The following is a 17,556-nucleotide window of genomic DNA, read 5'->3' on the forward strand; positions in this document are numbered from 1 at the left end:
AATATTTTTCTTCCTTGATATTTAAGAGCTTTGTAGAAAATTATAGTAGTTCAGTTAAAACACAACAAAACAAAAATAAAAAAACTTAACTTGAAATTATTACGATTGAATTGACTACAAGTCATTAAAAGTGAATCATTGTAAAGCCACGATTTCTAACCGCTGAGAAATGAAATCTTACAAATTTCATTTTCGTAACTTATTAACTGGCTTAAATAGATTTTCTGATGTCTTGAAACTTTGAATTAAACTCCAACAATGCTAATCATAGACCTGAAAACGCCCCTCAGAAGAACCCGTTCCCGGCTCACATTTACTCGGGCTCGATGATAACAATACTCAAAAATCATTACAAATTTGAGCATCTCGAAAAAAAAATCATAACAAGTTGGTCTCATTGAGATTTAATATTATGCATCAATAAACAAGAAAATTATACAATCAATATAATGTCGGGGGGGGGGGGGGGCGGGCGTGGCGTGGGGCGTGTATGCCGTCTGAACCGCTTTTGCAAAGCAACACTGCGTGATGCGTGAAATGCATGTAGCTATATGTCAAGGCCTCAATTTCAGATTAATTTACAAACACAACATGAAGAAAACGTGGAACTGATCCTTTTTAACCAGTTCAGATCTAATTTCACCCAATTTAAGACGGTAGATGAGAAACATCTACCTGAATGTTTTCTGAAAATGCTAAATCCTACAGACACCACTTTGCCCAGCGTACTGTAATACAGTTTAGCTCTATTGTGTCTACTTTTAGAGAGCACCCCAGAATTAAAGAGGAAAATACACTGGACTGAAGGTATACTTGTGGATTATAAATCCCTTTATTTGATTTTTTTTAATAAATCTTTTCTATATGGCAAAAACCTGCTTTTTTGTATTAAAATGCAAGGACAGAAGGAAAGAGCGAGCATGAGAGAAAGGTAGAGACAGAAAGAGACAGTGAGAGATTTATCGTGGGGCTTTTAATAAGAGGATAACCTTTCATTTTAATACATGTCAAGCTGTGCATGGTTATCCCTATTTTCATCCACCATTTTTCCTTTTAGTATTTGAGTATTTGATTTTACGTTGGCATGCCAGAGCTTGAAGAACCCTGGTCAAAATCTGTGTTACTGCAAATAGCAAATAGAAGATGAACTGATCTCCAAAGGACACAAAGATTAAAAGATTAAATATTCTTTATAGTGGCCATCATATGTCATATATATCTTTTTTTTAATTAATTTATTATCCACCTATGTTTGGATCCTAATTGGCTTGTTAGGGTTGTTATTCATGGCCATCATTGTAAAAGGCCAGTTGAATTTCAAAACCCTTGCAACCCTCTAGAAGACTTGCAAGGAAGAATGGGCAAAAATCCCTTAAACAAGAACTGAAAGACTGTTATCTGGTTTATAAACTGTAATACCTGACAAAGTAAACTAAGTACTGACCAGGCAGGATGCCTTATTAAAGTAATTGGTCTTCTGTAACTTTATGCCTTCTGGAAATTAGGTCATAATTTATTCACTTAGCTATTCAAGGTGACAAAAATCTTGACCAAAGGTGCCCAAACTTCTGCATGCCACTGTGTAGTATATTTAACTTGGGCTGAATTTGCACTGTAGAGCCCTACTTGGCTCTCAAAGCATGTTAAGTCTTCTAATCAAAGCCAAAGAAACAATTAAAGGACGAGTAAGTGTTGGCTGAATTGGATGGACTATCACAGTAACACATAATGCATCACATTTTCTTTCTTCAGATGTAATAAACTTCCTCATTTTGGAATTTTGCTCCTATCACTGGTCCTCTTTTACAGGTAAACGTGATCAGATGCAAAATTCCTCCCAAGAAGGAGGAGAGACTGGGGTTTTCTTCTGTTTAATGGGTGACAGTGAGGAAATTAATGGAATGGTTGTTGGTATGTTGATTTGTTTCCCAATTCATACTTTTAAACCATTACTATTGCCCAAGTTACAGATGGAAAAAAGAAGAATATATATATATATATATATATATATATATATTTATAATTGTAGGTTCTATATATAAATATCTGTAGCTAGCTGTTAGCGAGCCAAGTTCTCCCATGTTGCGGTTCCACCTTTAAGGCCTTTCGAACATCAAGAGATACAGCCTTCAATCCTCAGTCACCGGATTCCCTGAGATACAGAACGCTGTTGTTTTCAGAGTTTGTTCGATTGAAACACCTCGACCCCCTCCCTACCCTCACATCTCCTCTGCCCCACTCACCTCCCCGAGCGGGAGAGACAGAAAGCCTGTGGGAACAACCCAGAACAGGAGCATTTGTTTGGGTTGCTAAGGAGCCATTAACTCAGTGTTTCTGTGGTGCTGTTATTGTTTTCCTTCTTGAAAGGGTGGTGGAGACGTGGAAGTGGTGAAGTTGGCGATAAAGGAGCAATTTGTATTTGATATTTATTTGTATACAGTTTCTTTTTTCTGGTTTTATCATCATTCATTTCCAAAATGCAAAGCTGTGTAAATGTCCATTCATCAGTCATTCCAAGGCTTTAGATGAAAGGTGAATTGTAAAAGAGTTCTTTTCCCAGACTCTGTCATTACAGAGAGGCTGTCCTAGTGCCGTAGTGATGCCATTCTCTTCAAGAGTGGTTCGTCATAAACCCAGCACTCACCATCCTCATGGAACAACTGCAAGGACAAACAAATACAAGCAAGTATTTAAACACACATCAGAAAAATATTTCATAATGGTCAATCAGAAGTCTCCTCTGTCCAGCTCAATTTCTCAACTGTGCTGGTTGTATTTTTCTGCATCCCAAACCCACATGTTTACACTTCCTTACTAACATATTTCCTTACTTACACTACCAAATACACTTTTAATGGTAATGCACTTTTTTTGTGTGCTTATTAGTGTGCTTGTGCGCCGTTTGGGATGCAGCTGCTGTGTTCGCTGTGAAAGCACCATGACGAAAAACCTCACATGGCACTAAATTTATGTACTTAAGTTCAAATGAATACTTCAAAAATTGAATGAAAATATTTTTGTCTACATTGATCAAACATTACTAACTATTACTGTCAACAGCCTACACCTGCAAACTGTCTGAAGAATAAAAACATCACTACAGTTAGTATATAATCCTCCAAGCACAATTATTTGAGCTGATGGCAGTAATTTGCTTGTGTCATCAGAAGTTTACATTCCAACAAACACAATGAGTTGGGTCTATTTTCATCCACTGGGTGGAGAAAAAAAAAAAAAAAGAAACAAAGCAGATTAATGGAGAAAATGGATGGGAGAGAAGTGAGAGAACGAGCCAACTCACTCGAGTCTCCCACTGAACTTCCTTCTCTTTCCTCTCCCTGGCCTCGGCCCTCTGTTTCTCCTCCAGACGGTGTTTGGCATCTGTGGCTGCGTCAATGTCCTTCAGCTTCAGGTTCAACGTCACATCTCTCCACAGGCTGACAGTCAAAGGGAAAATCAGACCCATAATTTACTACTGCTTTAGCTCTTCTTGCGGAATGGCCGAATACAACTATGGTACAATCCTAAAAGAGTCTACTTCATTCTGTTGATGACAAGTATTCTCTTGATTACACTAAAACACTTGGATGGGGGAATGTTGGTGTAAATAAATCAGGCTGGAGTAGGAATAAAACTTGAACTGTCCAGGTGTGAGATACAAGCCACTCACCGTCTGGATTCATATTCTAATTGGTCCTCCAACTTCCGCACCTTCTTCTTAATAATGCCCAATTTCTTTGTGTCAATAAACACAGAGTTTTCCTGAAACACAAGACAAAATGTAACAAATTTTAAACAGTGGTATATGAAAATATTAAAAGTATCACAATGTTATGTTTTGCAAAACTGTATTGATTCCCCAAACTACATTATTGATTTTAATGAACAGTTTACATGTAAAGATTGCTGGCAGAGAGTGATTCATTTTGTGCTGCAATTAAACGCTAGATAGCAGTGTTGTACCCAGCTTATGAATTATAAAAAGAGCATATAATTTCATTAGTTTTCCATATGTTATCCAGAAACTATTGAAAATTTATATTTAAATGTATTAAATAGACACCAAAAGGCATTTTTAGGTGTTTTACTTTAGGTGTTTGTTGAATACATAGTTGAGTTTTAATGTACTGGATCATGGATAATCCGAATCTGTACTAATCACCCCCCACTATTCATGACACACATGAACTGTATATTATTTACCATAACAGTGTGGAACAAAGTTCTACTGCTGCTGTTACTTTAAAAACTTTTCGCTTACAGTAAAAAAAAAAAAAATCCCTCAATCTGGATGCAAAGCTGCAGTGACAACATACTGAGCAGTTGTCTGTTTAGTGTCTACTGCTCCACTTAACTGCTGCATCACAGACTGTCAAAATAAGAGTCACTAATACAAACAAAGCATTCACCCAAATACTTTCAAACTGAAAGCTTAACTTAGTGTCTCACATTTGTCTCCCTAAAAATGATCCGATCCATGACTCAAAACCTGTGATCCAATCTGTAATCTGTTATATTGTTATTGCTGAAATAAGAATGCGATTCCAATTTTAATATTTTGAAAGGTAGTATGTATACACCAACAGATACAATTAGGCTTTGTTCTGTCATGCTATTAAAGTTCTTTTCTGACTTACCCCAGATAGCAATTTTGCATACATTACTCCATTCCATTCTCCTTCAACGGAGCAGAATGATTTCTTGTCATTGGGGCCGCTGCAAGAAAGAGCAACAAGTGAACATTTAAGGGACAATGTAAAGAAATAGTCACTGTTGCAAAATGGTGGTTTAGAATACATTGGGTCAGTTCATCAAATCAGCTATCCTTTTTTTTGTTGGTTTATGTCTGTTGTCATATTGACTCACAAAATTTCTGCAGTTATCCGGTGCTTCTTCCCCCCATAGAAGGGTTTGGTGTGAAACACTATATTGGCACTGTAGCCAGTCTTGGAGCAGGAAATATTGCACTCTCCACCTAGTTCCACCCATGGAACAGTCAGGATTGACCTGCAGACACAAGCACACAGGTTAATAAATGACAACGTTCCACAAAGGCACAAACCACATCTCTTAAAGTGAGCCAGAGGACACAAAAAGGACACAAAAAGCTAAAAACCCACCTGCCATAGCCATTGGGGAAAGTGAGAATGTAGTGCTCATCATGCTCTAGACAGGACACACAGCCTGCAGCAGACAATAGAGGACAAAACCACAACAGCAAAGGATTGTCATCATGTTATTACTCTCATTATGATGCCTAAAGACTGATTCTGAATCAATGCCCACTAAGTATTTTGGAGCTTTGCCTACCTTGGCCAATATTGTGCACCCCAATGGACATCCCAAGGAACTTGGATTTGGTCCAGATGTGTGCGTTGAACTGTATTTTTTTGCTGATACACTCAGCATAGAATGCAGATACTGCAACAATGGAGACACAAATGGGTATCTCTGCAATAACGTCCTCATGAGACAACACACTCATTATACACTGCAAAAAAATCTTGATGAAAACATCCTAATTCTAGTTGATTCATCTGACAAACACAAGTGAGCCAAAACATTATGACCACTCATGGATGACGCGAATAACATTAATCATTTCGCAAAAACAATGCAGGTCTGAGATGTATTAGATGATAAGTAATTAGTCACTTTGGTCAGTACAGGATGGGAAAATATATAATTTTGTAATATGTAATACAGGTCACAGATGTGTTATTGTGTGGCAGTGTGAAACACACTAAATTTCACATTTTTATTTCCAATTTGGACGACTTTCACATGTGGTTTTGAACTCGGAACAATACTCAGGAATTCATGCGACTTTTGCCAATCCAACATAACATTTCTCATAAATGCATGCTGAGAAGAAAGGAAAATGAAAGACATCAGTGAGAGGTTTTCAGTGGCGGGAGTGTGAGATAACAGACCTCATTAATATTTGGGGTGACATCTCTGTTTAAACAACATTAGACATTAACATCACAACCACTCCTTCTTTGATAACATGTCCATGTTCTAAGAAATGGCTGAACGTGCCCGCAGGGGGATGTGGCTTCAGTGTCAAAAGAGAATAAAAAGTTTAAAAATGGAGAAACCAAGGATGAAAACATGGCTGAACTGTCAGCAACTGGAACTCCTTGATGGCTCCGGTGATGCTGGCGAAGATGAATCTGAAACCTCATGTGGGGCACTGCTTTTTAGCACATGTGCATCAGCAACTGTTCAGAAATCCAGGTCATTAAACTGAAAACTATCTATATAACTAGCTATTAGTTACATTTAGTTTTCAAACAAATATTTAGGCATGTACATATGTGGATTAAATTTACAATGGCTGCACTTGCAAAGATAATTCTGCAGTGTAACAGCTTACATGTGCTGAAGAAAGGTCATGCTGCATTCATATGAATGGGAGTTCTTGTCTTAACATAAGTGGAGGATGGTGGCCATATTGTGGTGCGAGTGGGGAAAGCCCCTCTTGATGTGGACATCTGAGCAAGCGCAGCCAATCAGGTGACTATTCATGAGGTTTTTGAAAGATTTTTAAAAGTGATTTAAAATGTGTTTTAACTTTTAGATCCAAGTATTTTGCTTTCTCCATATTCATACAGATAGGAGTAGAACTGCAAAGCAAAGTTGCAAAGATGGCACTCGAGAGAACAGACTTGCCTATAAGGACTTGAGTCACTCAGGATATTGTGAAAAGATACTATGAAGTAAAGGGTGTATCTTCTGCTTTACTGAGTTTTAACTTTGTGTACTCACTAGGGGGGTGATGGGAAACCTGCTCCGCCACAAACGACACACTACTCCTGCTACAAAGTGGCACTGGCCCTTCTGACACTGGCTCCTGTACAAACACAAACACACACACAAACACACACACACAAATACACCAGGCTGAAAAAAGCCTCAATTCAAAGTACATAAAAAAGTGAAATGAAAATAGAAAATGTTTTTTTCACTGTAGTACAAGTACATTCACATTTTACATTAATACAAACCCTTACTCTCAAAAAACACACAAACACACACTCACCACAAAGGCAGGATCCTCTGTTTCAGAGGGAATATCCCAGTGGCAGTAGAACACTTCCCCCAGGATGGGGTTGTAGGGCTTCTTGGCCACAGATCCTTTCCGGCCAGCATGAAAGGCGGAGAGATACCACTTCACCACCTGCACCATGCGCTCCCTGGGCTCTGGCTGCTCTGCAATGCTGAGGGCAGACCAGAACGTTTAAATATGAGAACACTCTGCAAAATGCTGTCTACAACCACAGCATCTAAAAATCTCAGATAAACTATAGAAGTGCAAACCAAAACATACTACAATACAGCAGTAAAAGAGTTAAGGCAAGAGTTAAAGGTCAGTCACAGCCAGTCAATTAGCTTTTTTTTTATTTAAAATGATATAAACAACAAAAATTAATGAGTCATTGTTTAGTAAATATGCTATTAATCTGCATTAACCCCAGACTGGTTATGATGCTGTGGTTAAATCTTGCATTTAAGATTAAATGGACACATGGTTTACAGCAGAGGGGTCTGTTGGAGGATGGTCTAACATGGTCACTTTGGATTGGTCAAAGCACCTCTTGTTTTCTAATCACTACTTGTTTTTGCCTTCTAATCAAGCAGTATTCTTGGGTAGTACTCAGCTTGTATTCTTATTTTGCATTTGCTTTACTCACATTACACTGCATGTTGAACATAGCCTCCTGTTTTCTTGTCCCTTTGCTAAACATTTATTTATAACATTTCCAGTTTATTCAAAGAATTCAGCATAACACAATTACAATAACTAAGCATTAGCATAGCACAGTGTTTTTGCCTGATCATGGCACATGCTAATGATAGCCTCAAGCCACAAGCCACAACACACCAACCACATTACTCTGTACTGCTACACCTATATGTGACATCTGTGTATTGCAGAAGACAGAGGAACAACACTTTACCTGACAAACAAATCAGGATGTGCAAAAAAGTCTGCATACATTTCCAACAACGACCTCCTCTCCAAGATGAATGTAGGTAAAACCACCTGGGAAAGAAGATAAACACAATGAGCTACAACAAACAAGGAGAGAGGACAGAGGGAGAGGACAGGAGGAAAGAGCAGAGTTACCTTGGTGAGGTCCATTCCCAGTCGCACTTGGGAAAGCAGGTGCATGATAACGCTCTTATGCTCCTCCACGGACTCTCCCTCCCCCTCATCATCCTTCTCATCATGACTGTCAAACTGATCTGAGCAACACAGCACACAGAACTCAGGCGGCTATGCAAAGTACAGGATTGTGCATATACATTGCAAGTGTGTGTATATTCTAAACAGATTTAGAAACATAACAAGCACAGAGGTTTCCAGACAGGTGAACTGCATGATGCAATTAATATCCTACTGTGCTCTGGGATATGTATAAAAATGCTGTGCAGGCCCAGCTGACCTTGATTTGCAATCGAAATGGCAAAAGGAAAAGATCTGAGTGACTTCAGCTGAGTGACTGCTCAGCTGTCTAATGTTTCAGCAGTAACAGCAACCAAAGTGACACCTGCATTTGGATGTATGGGAAAGACATGAGTATTCAGGGCTGGAAACTGTTGATTATGCACACTTTGTGAGTGTGATGCTTATGAATTAGTGCGTTATGTAAGTAAAAACAGAAGAGCTGCGGTTCCTTAAGTGACTGGGAATATCTTTGCAGGACCTGATGAGACTGAGTCAGCAAGAACAGCCCGTCCAAAGCTACACAGAAAGGGAAATTATAGCAGAAGGAGCAGTCAGTGCAAATCAATAGTAGTTATTTTGACTGATAATCTTTATCCTGTACTATCCTGATGTCTATCCTGATGTCTATCCTGATGTCTATCCTGATGTCTATCCTGATGTCTATCCTGATGAGAGTGTCACAATTCACTAATCCATCATGCAATGAGAATTTTGTAAAATCATATGATATGTAATGTTCTTTATATCCACCGAATCTCAAAACTTATGGGAGACTGTATAAATGCATCAAGACAAATCAATCTGAAGGTAGCTACACAACTGATTATAATAATACTCATGATCTGCACTCATGCTTGGGCCAAAATACAATTGTCAGGAACTGTTTAAATGTTCTTGTCTTTATTTCATTATTGTATAAAAAGCTCCACAAAGCTCATTTAGGTATTCTGTATATGTTTGTCTCTGAACAACACAGTGAACTGTCTCCTGAAGAGCTTAAACTCACTTAAACACACCTCTCATGTGTGATATTCTGTGTCTGTAGTATTATGATACTCTGAATCAGTAGTGACTCTGGGTGTAACAGTGACACAACGCCCTATTAGTGCTGTGTGGGTGTGTAGTTTCTGTACTACCACCGGATAGAGAGGAGTTGTAAATATTGCACGTCAGATGCGCGGAGGACAGATGTGCAAATCGCCAACTTTACAACTGTTAATGTACGTCAATGTAAAAAAATAAATAAATAAATAATATAAAAAAAAATAGTCCAAGTAATTCTGGAGCATTTCTATTCGTCCATTCATTGTGAAATTAAGACACCATTTATAGAACAACTGCCAGATTCAGATAAAAAATATATATATACTGTGTGCCAGTGACAATATGCTTGTCTGCTACATTCAATAAGTAGGTGAAATACATATGGTTGTGTATGTGGACATTTTGTCTGAGCAAGAGTGTAGATATTATTAAGTCAACCATCAATAGCAGAATTCCATTGTGTGTGTGCGCGCTTGTACGTACATGTGAGTTTATACAGTGCCATATGTTTTAGTACCTGCATCAGTTGTGCCATTGGACATGGAGGAGTTGATTGATTCATTGGTGTCGGGCCGTTTGAGGGCTGCGTTTGTCTCACTGTTAGCAGCAGGGGTTCTGGATGGGCTGTAGCAAAAAATAAAAAGCAATACTGTAAAACAATACTGTATATTCCAGTGCCTGCAGAGTGTGCATTTGGAGAACTCTAAGGTGTGAGCCAAGAGCGTGTGCAACATTATGCAGTAATTAGAGGCCTGTTTAACACCAGCTCCTAATTGAAAGATTAACACTTGTATGGTTTGTAACCGAGCTCATCATACTGTGTGTGTGGTATACTGTGGCAAGGGTGTGTGCGCATTACTCACTCTATGCAGTGTTTAGGTGAGGTGTTGCTCTGGTAAAATTCATCAGCGTCATAGAACTCATCCTCACTGCTGGAGTAGGAGAAATCTGGGACAGAGTGGGGCGGCACGTTAATGTGACTGGGTGAAGTCACACTGCTGCTAGGGGCGGAGGGACCACTCCCTATAAGGCAAATTCAAAAGCAAAAGGAGCTGACTAAATGGTGTGCCATGCAAATAAGTACCACATTATTAAACACACTGCATCTGCCATCCACACTTTAAATGTACGGCTGGCATGTCTGCACCAAAATAGGACTGATACTGAAGCATATTTTGGCAGAAGAAAAAAAGGAAAAAAAAAAAAAAAAAAAGAAAAAAAAAAAAAAAAAAAAAAAGAGCGAGCCATGATAATCAATAACTAATTTTACATGAAACAAGCCATTACAGAGATGCGTTAATGAAAAATGACTTGTAGTCTCCTCCTTGTCGGTTTAGCTTGCAGTTACTTAGGCTGCAGTGAAAGCTTCTGCGCTGCACTTTCTGCCAAGCTCATCATTTCTTGCACCACATCAGCAGAAGCACAGTTACGCAGCCTCTGCCAGACCCAGCACTAAGAATGGCTATAGAGGAGCTCAGCACCACTGCAGCTCCAGTGCACAGAACACCATACCAATACTGCTACTAATGTACAATCTAATACGGCAAGCCCAATGCAAGGAAATGTTAAACAAGGGTACTATGAGACTGCACTGGAAAGGATATGAGAACTACTACTAGGCTTAATTAGTGACATGCAAAGTTATGCTATAAAATGCTTAAATAAAGAAGAAATAAAACATTACTACATAGATTACGTATAAATTAAATAATTTATACAGTGCTTTACAACCCCCTTAAAAGTAATCAGATTTGTTTGAACTACACATTATACTTTGGTGTTCTATATAATAATTCTAATTTTAAACAATACTGTTTATGTAAATATTTAACCCAAGTACCAGTAGTCAGACTGTGAATCTGAAGGAAAGCTGTAAAGACCAAAGAGTACATAATTAGAGGTAGAAATGCACATGATATGAAAAGACTACAAAAATATTTAAGCATTTTGTTATCCCAGTGAGCACTAATGGATCAACTGTGAGGAAATGGAAGCTGTATCATATGACCCTGTTCCTGCCCAGACAACTCTGCATTCGACCATCAATCAGACTTGTAAGGGAAGGACAATAAGGACAACAATCACTATAAAGGATAGTTCAGTATCTGAGGTTGGAGGGGCTCCGGTCAATATCAAAAGCTCTGTTTACAAAACAGTGTGCAAAAATGGTAGAAATGTACCATGGTGGACTTAAAGCTTAAACTAAAACACTTCTGCAAGCAACTTTTTTTACAGATCTGCTGAAGAATTTTGTAAAGTTCCTTTAAGAGCATATTGTTTTGCAATACAAAATATCAGAGCGCTGGCATAAAACTATTACTGTAAATTTATGTGACAATTATATTATTTGTAATTATATATTACATTAAACAATGTGTCTCATACGATGGGCAATATTGTATTAGCGTTATGATGAAACAGTGTTTACAGATGCAAAGCGCTGCTTAGACAGTGATAAAATATGTATAAAACTAACTATATGCCAAACTTTACCATTGACCTGAACACCCTTGTTTAGAGACATGCTCTTTAGCCTTTTTCCCCTGATTCTTTCTGTAAACACAAGCTTGTTTGGATCCGTTTGCTGTTGTAAAAATCTCTCTCACTCCATGTTTAACCATGGCAATGGTTTATAATAGGCCGTGCTGGTGTCTCTGTACCTGTGCTGTTGGGAGTGGGCGTCTGAAGGCTGCCCATCACCGTGACGACAGGACCCACGGGTAAAGAAGAAGGCCTCTGTTCCGCTTTACACACCTGAGCTCCATCTAAAGGTTCCAACAAGAAAAACTTGCTTAAAATATCTGCAGAGCTCAATCAAGCAACACATATCACACAAAAAATAATGGCTTTTAGCTAGAACCTTAACACAGATGTGCTTCTGATGTACACCCAACTTAGTTCCATTTCACCATAACTACAGAGAAGATGACTGTAATGTTCCAGATTATAAAGCGAGTGTGATATCAGCTTATATGGTAACAAAGAAAAAGCAGAAGAGAAACTGTACAATAAAGAGAGGGGCAGAAATGGGTAAAAGAACAAGAGAGTGAAAGATAGACCAACAAAGGCAGACATGTAGAGAGATGGAGGCAAGGGAACAATGTAAAGGACAATGAAAAAGCAAGACCGACCGAGAGAGAGCAAGAAAAAGAGGGAAAGAGATAGGGAAACCTACAAACAGAGACAGAGTGAGAGACAGACAAAGGTGGAGACAGAGCAACAGACAAAGTGAGACTCGGGCAACGAGAGAGAGAAAGAAAATGGAGAGAGGGCTGGGCAGAAAAAAGGATTAGAGAGAGGGACACACATTCTCACCTGTGGGGAGGGTGGTCTGTGTTGGCATGGCAATGGCACTGACTACAGAGGCGTCCAGGGGGTTGGGCTGGTAAACTCCATCCACTGGGTTTATGGTGCTCTACAGGGGAGAGCAGGCACAACACACAGACACAAATCAGTTCACAGCTCACAAACCTATATAACTACACATCAGCCTGAGCTTGATGTTTTCATTCTGTTGTGAGAAGCGGATTTATTTCTCTGGATTCTCAGAAGAACTGAACGATATTACTCTCCACAGGACATCATAAAACTGTGTTTTATTCAGCTTATAAGAGGGCACATTTGAACAGTATTGGTCTACTCATAATGTGTAACACATGATTAAGAGTTTGGCTGGGGCTAAAATGTGAAAAACAACTGAAATATTTGATTAGGTCAAGAAAGACTGTAACAATTAAAAATCTGACTGTGTGTCAGATTAGTCAATCACACAGCTGCAGTCTGGTCTTGTCAGAGCCTCGGCAGTGGTCAAATGGACTCTAATTATGTAAAATTACTGCAGCAACAACCTGCTTTATAAGGGCCCCAATGCACACACAAACACTTGATCAGAGGAGCCTGAGATAAGTGGCTATTCACACCCAGCTTCCACAGCAACAAGGCCAGACCACAGTCCTGCTATTGCACAGCTCATGCAGGTGAACAGTGATAAGGTTCCACTTCTGACTGTAACCAACATGCATAACTCATCACAGCTAAAGATCCTCTCTAAAAAACAGTACAGGGAGGGGGAAAAAAAAGGAAAATGTACAGAGGACAGGAAAATGAAAGAAATAACTTTGGCATGCAGTGAAATATCTCAGTAGTCTACTATAGCAACGTTTTTTTGACGATTGCAGTTGATATGAATGAGATTTGGAGAGGGTTTTCTCTTCAGGGACATTCAAAGGATTTAATCTTGGTTATTTGTTTTTAATTGAAGCGCTCTCTGGTTTCTCTGCGTGGTGAATGTGTCTGCCGTTCTTAATTAAAAGCCAATTAAGAGAATGAGATCCGTGGCGATGGGAGGCAGCTGGGATTGGATTAAATCAACAGGCAAGGAGACGTGGAGGGCACCGCTAAGAGGTTAGCGACCATGTCATGAAGCAGATGGGTACATATAGCTGCAAAGCTTGTTCCAGCACTTTTTTATATGCTTTAAGTGTTAGTCTAATTAATATGGCAAAAACAGAACATTGTGATACTGGAAGACAGTTCTCTAATACACTATATACATCACAGTATTTAATTTTTTTGGGACAAGCTGGAATGGACAAAATAAAAAGCACTAGCCAAGTACTACATTTGAAAAATGTTACATAATGCACGTTAAAGCCAGGTGTACATTTTTAAATGTTTTTTTTGTGTGTGAGTAAAAAATATAGATATATAAATATATCTATATAAAGAAATGTATATAACCTAGCAGCCATAACATTTGCACCACTGACAGATGAAGTGGAAAACACCGATCACCTTCCTCTGAAATGGCATCTGTCAAGGGGTGGGATATATTAGGCAGCAAGTAAACAATCTTGAAGCTGATGTGTTGAAAGGTTAAAGGTTCTGCTGCTAATGTCTTGGTGCCAGATACCACAGGCTTCAGAGGAAATATGCAAAAATGCTGTTGCTTAATATTAGGAAGGTAATGCTAATGCTAATGTTTTGGCTGACTGGTGTATTGTGTTTCGGCATTATGTTATAACCTATCCCCCAATTCTGTCCATACCCAGCACCCATGATGTACTCAGCAAAGGATATAGTGATAATTTACCACAGTCCATTTACCATTCCCCACCCTAGGGACCATAGACGACATACAATAACCAGCAGGCTTACCAAAAATGTTAAAGTGCAAATAAGTATACCAAGCTAACATATTGGCTAATAGGTTTTCATACTGATGCTGTAAACCCAACAAAGGAACACATTTTTACATAGTAGCCTCCTGTATAAAACCTAGTCTAACCTGGGTAGAAATCTAACAATGCTTGATCAGTGTCAAATCAGGTGTGTTTCATACCTCTCTCCAGGACCAGCCAGGGCCTTTATTAGCATGTGATATGTGCGCCTACGGATGGATAACAGTCACTAAACAGCCAGTGATGAGCAGATATCTATTAGTCCCAAGATGCTTCAGCAAGCACGTATGGTGAGAGGAGATCAATAGCAGTTTAATGTATTTGTGTGCATGTTCGCATGTCGAGAGCATATAAGCGGAGGTGGTAATGGCTTAGACACAAAGCGTCTAAAAGATGCCTGCAAGCTATTGTGTTTTAGAGTCACAGGACAAGAAAAAAAAACAAAAACAAACAAACAAAAAAAAAAAACACAGTTCCAGAAAATTCCCCCAGATAGAAAGTGTAATTTCACTTGAGGAAGAGTGATGAAAGTGAGAGCGAGAGAAAGATGTGGCAGGCAGAGCCATTTTCCAGACTTAAAGGCATGCACTGGTTGCGAATTACTGATTTGGCTTTTCCTGAAGTGAAGGAAAGATTTCCAGAGTAAAGAGGAAAAGAGGGTCGGTCGAATCAGAACCGTTTCATGGTTGAGGAAAGTCACAACTTACTATCAGTCCATTTGCGTGTTGCTGTTCATTACTTTGATCCTTAAAATTTTGGAAAGAAAACATGAATTGAAGAATGTGCAGATCAAGTCAGATCTGTGAACCAACTCAACCATTAACTAACAACTAGCTCCATTCTCTCTCTCTCTCTCTCTCTATTCTACCTCATCAATATTTAATGGTATCTAAGAAAATGGTAACACAACAAACACAGTTCCTTGCAAAATTATTCAACCTCCTTAAGTGTTCAGACTTGTCCAGATTACAAATGACACAGAGTGTTAGACAGCAAGTACTTTCATTGCAAACCAAAGTCAAAATGCACTATTTTTCAAGAGTTTCCATGTTTTACTGCAATAACAGCAAAAATGTCTACCAATTTTGCCAATTCTCTCTGGCAGATTTGCTCCCGGTTGGTCAGGTTGGTTGTATGATGCTTGTGGACAACAATTTTCATTATCCTGCTGGAAAGTGATGCTTCTCCCAGGCTTGAGATTATTTAGCAGACAAAATCAAGGTGGTCTTGCAGCATCATGCTGCATCATACTGAGGAAAGCAGCCCGCAACATGATGCAATAACCTTTTAGCATGTTGAAGAATGGTGTTTAGAATTCTGGCCAAAATCTCTGGCTTTACTTTTGTCTTATCTGACCAGATTGTTATGAGGGAGATATATTTATCTATACTTAACGGCATCATCTATAGTTAATATTCTTTTGCTGTGCCTTGACTACATTTTTTTATACTGTACCACCCTTAGTATTGTATTACTGTGCTGTATTGTGTAACTGCTTCTGGCTGCTCGATTTCCTTTGGGATCAATGACCTACCGACGCATCTACCCCTCTACAACCTTTTCCCACATTTTAGCAGAGTCACTCTGAGGCTTTCAGGACACATTTGCTTTAAAGTGTTTTTTTAGTACTGGATTCTCTCTAGCCACCCTCACATGCAGTCTAGTTTAACCCAGAGCTCATTATATCATTGTCTTGTCCACCTTCACTCCAGTCTGAACCACTAAAATCCATATCTCTTTCAAAATGACAGCTGCCCTCTCTGTGGCTTCCCTTGCAAGTTTCCTTCTGCTTCTTTTTAAGGGGCCTCATAATCTAGACAGTGAGCTTATGCACCTTACATTTTCTCATAATTGATCCAGCCTTGCTCACTAAAACATCCACTAACTTGGATGTTATTTGTAGCCTTTTCCTATTTTATGTATGCCTACAACTTCATCTTCTATTTTAGTTGTTCTTAGAACGCTCGTTCATCTTCATTTTCCCAATTCTATTCAGAATTATATTTATTCAGTGTGACCAATGACATCTAAAGTAAGAGAAACTTTAACATAAAAAATATATATACATTAAAAAGATTAATGTCAACCGTGTCCAGGGCAATATCTTTCATCAGTATGAATGTGAATACTTAAGCAAACTTAAGTATTTTCAGTACTTTTTGTCACATAATATTTTCTTACATAAAACCAATAGTACTTCAATAATTTGGACAGTCACTCTTCTAAAATAACACATCACAAAAAAAAAAAAAAACAACACTTACATTTCGAGGGGATTGAATACATTTGCAAGGCACTGTGTAACGAATTAAACTTAGCACAAAAAATAAGGAACTGTGTTTGGTAGGTTTGTTGTAACAATGCTTCTTGGCAATAAATCTTATACCTGGAAAGCCTGTTAATTTTACTTTTAAATGGTGCCACATTTGTTAAAAAAACATGCATTTGTGGGATGATCAGCAGAGATTAGTATGTGGGTTGAGCCCATGAAAAGTCTGCCAAATCCTCTCTGCCAATGCCAAACAGCCTATTCTGCCATTAACTCGTTTTCTGTTTGGTGGACTGGATGATTGAAGTTTGAAGACATATTGGCAATTTATTAATTTAACAAACAGGAGCCTCAGTATTGTGTGAAAGAACCATACACAGCCACAACAGCCTGGCACCACCTCCTCATGATGTGACCAGCCTGGTCACACACTGCTGTGGGATGGCATCCCATTTTTCAAACAGCATTTGTCGCAAGTCAGCCAACGTGGCTGTGTTGGTTACTCTGGAACTGCTGGCAGGCCATTCCATCCTCTCTACTCCAACATTCTGGAGGCAGTCTCTGATAAACCCCGCTCTGTGGGGGCGAGCGTCATCATATTGGAGGATAGAGTTCGGTCCCAGACTGTGGAGATATGGAATTGCCAGCTGGTTGCAGAATTTCATCTTGATATCTCTCTGCATTGAGATTGCCTCTAATGATGACAAGCCTCATTTTTCCCGTGAGGGAGATGTCACCCCACACCATCACACTACCTCCAAAAGATATTACTCTATCGGTGCAGCAATCAGCATAGCGTTCTCCGTGTCTTCTCCACACTTTGACCC

General features: G+C 39.0%; 1 protein-coding gene across 4 annotated transcripts in view; it reads right to left on the minus strand.

Annotated features, from left to right (window-relative positions):
- Nucleotides 1–388: 388 nt before the first annotated feature.
- The window catches only part of osbpl9 (oxysterol binding protein-like 9), a 42,309-nt gene continuing 25,141 nt past the window's right edge, over nt 389–17,556 (minus strand). For 3 of the 4 annotated variants that reach the window (XM_072681674.1, XM_072681676.1, XM_072681677.1), the window contains 16 exons: nt 15,168–15,206; nt 12,596–12,695; nt 11,941–12,045; nt 10,144–10,303; nt 9,798–9,904; nt 8,135–8,253; nt 7,965–8,050; nt 7,046–7,223; nt 6,772–6,856; nt 5,311–5,421; nt 5,121–5,184; nt 4,867–5,007; nt 4,638–4,716; nt 3,671–3,762; nt 3,302–3,437; nt 389–2,660 (listed from right to left, as the gene is read on the minus strand). In XM_072681674.1, the coding sequence (XP_072537775.1) occupies nt 2,586–2,660; nt 3,302–3,437; nt 3,671–3,762; nt 4,638–4,716; nt 4,867–5,007; nt 5,121–5,184; nt 5,311–5,421; nt 6,772–6,856; nt 7,046–7,223; nt 7,965–8,050; nt 8,135–8,253; nt 9,798–9,904; nt 10,144–10,303; nt 11,941–12,045; nt 12,596–12,695; nt 15,168–15,206 (1,677 nt within the window). In that variant the 3' untranslated portion in view covers nt 389–2,585. The remainder of the gene's footprint in view (nt 2,661–3,301; nt 3,438–3,670; nt 3,763–4,637; nt 4,717–4,866; nt 5,008–5,120; nt 5,185–5,310; nt 5,422–6,771; nt 6,857–7,045; nt 7,224–7,964; nt 8,051–8,134; nt 8,254–9,797; nt 9,905–10,143; nt 10,304–11,940; nt 12,046–12,595; nt 12,696–15,167; nt 15,207–17,556) is intronic. The other variant, XM_072681675.1, reaches the window with a different exon arrangement.

The sequence above is a fragment of the Salminus brasiliensis genome, chromosome 6 (genome assembly GCF_030463535.1).
Source record: "Salminus brasiliensis chromosome 6, fSalBra1.hap2, whole genome shotgun sequence".
NCBI lineage: Eukaryota > Metazoa > Chordata > Actinopteri > Characiformes > Bryconidae > Salminus > Salminus brasiliensis.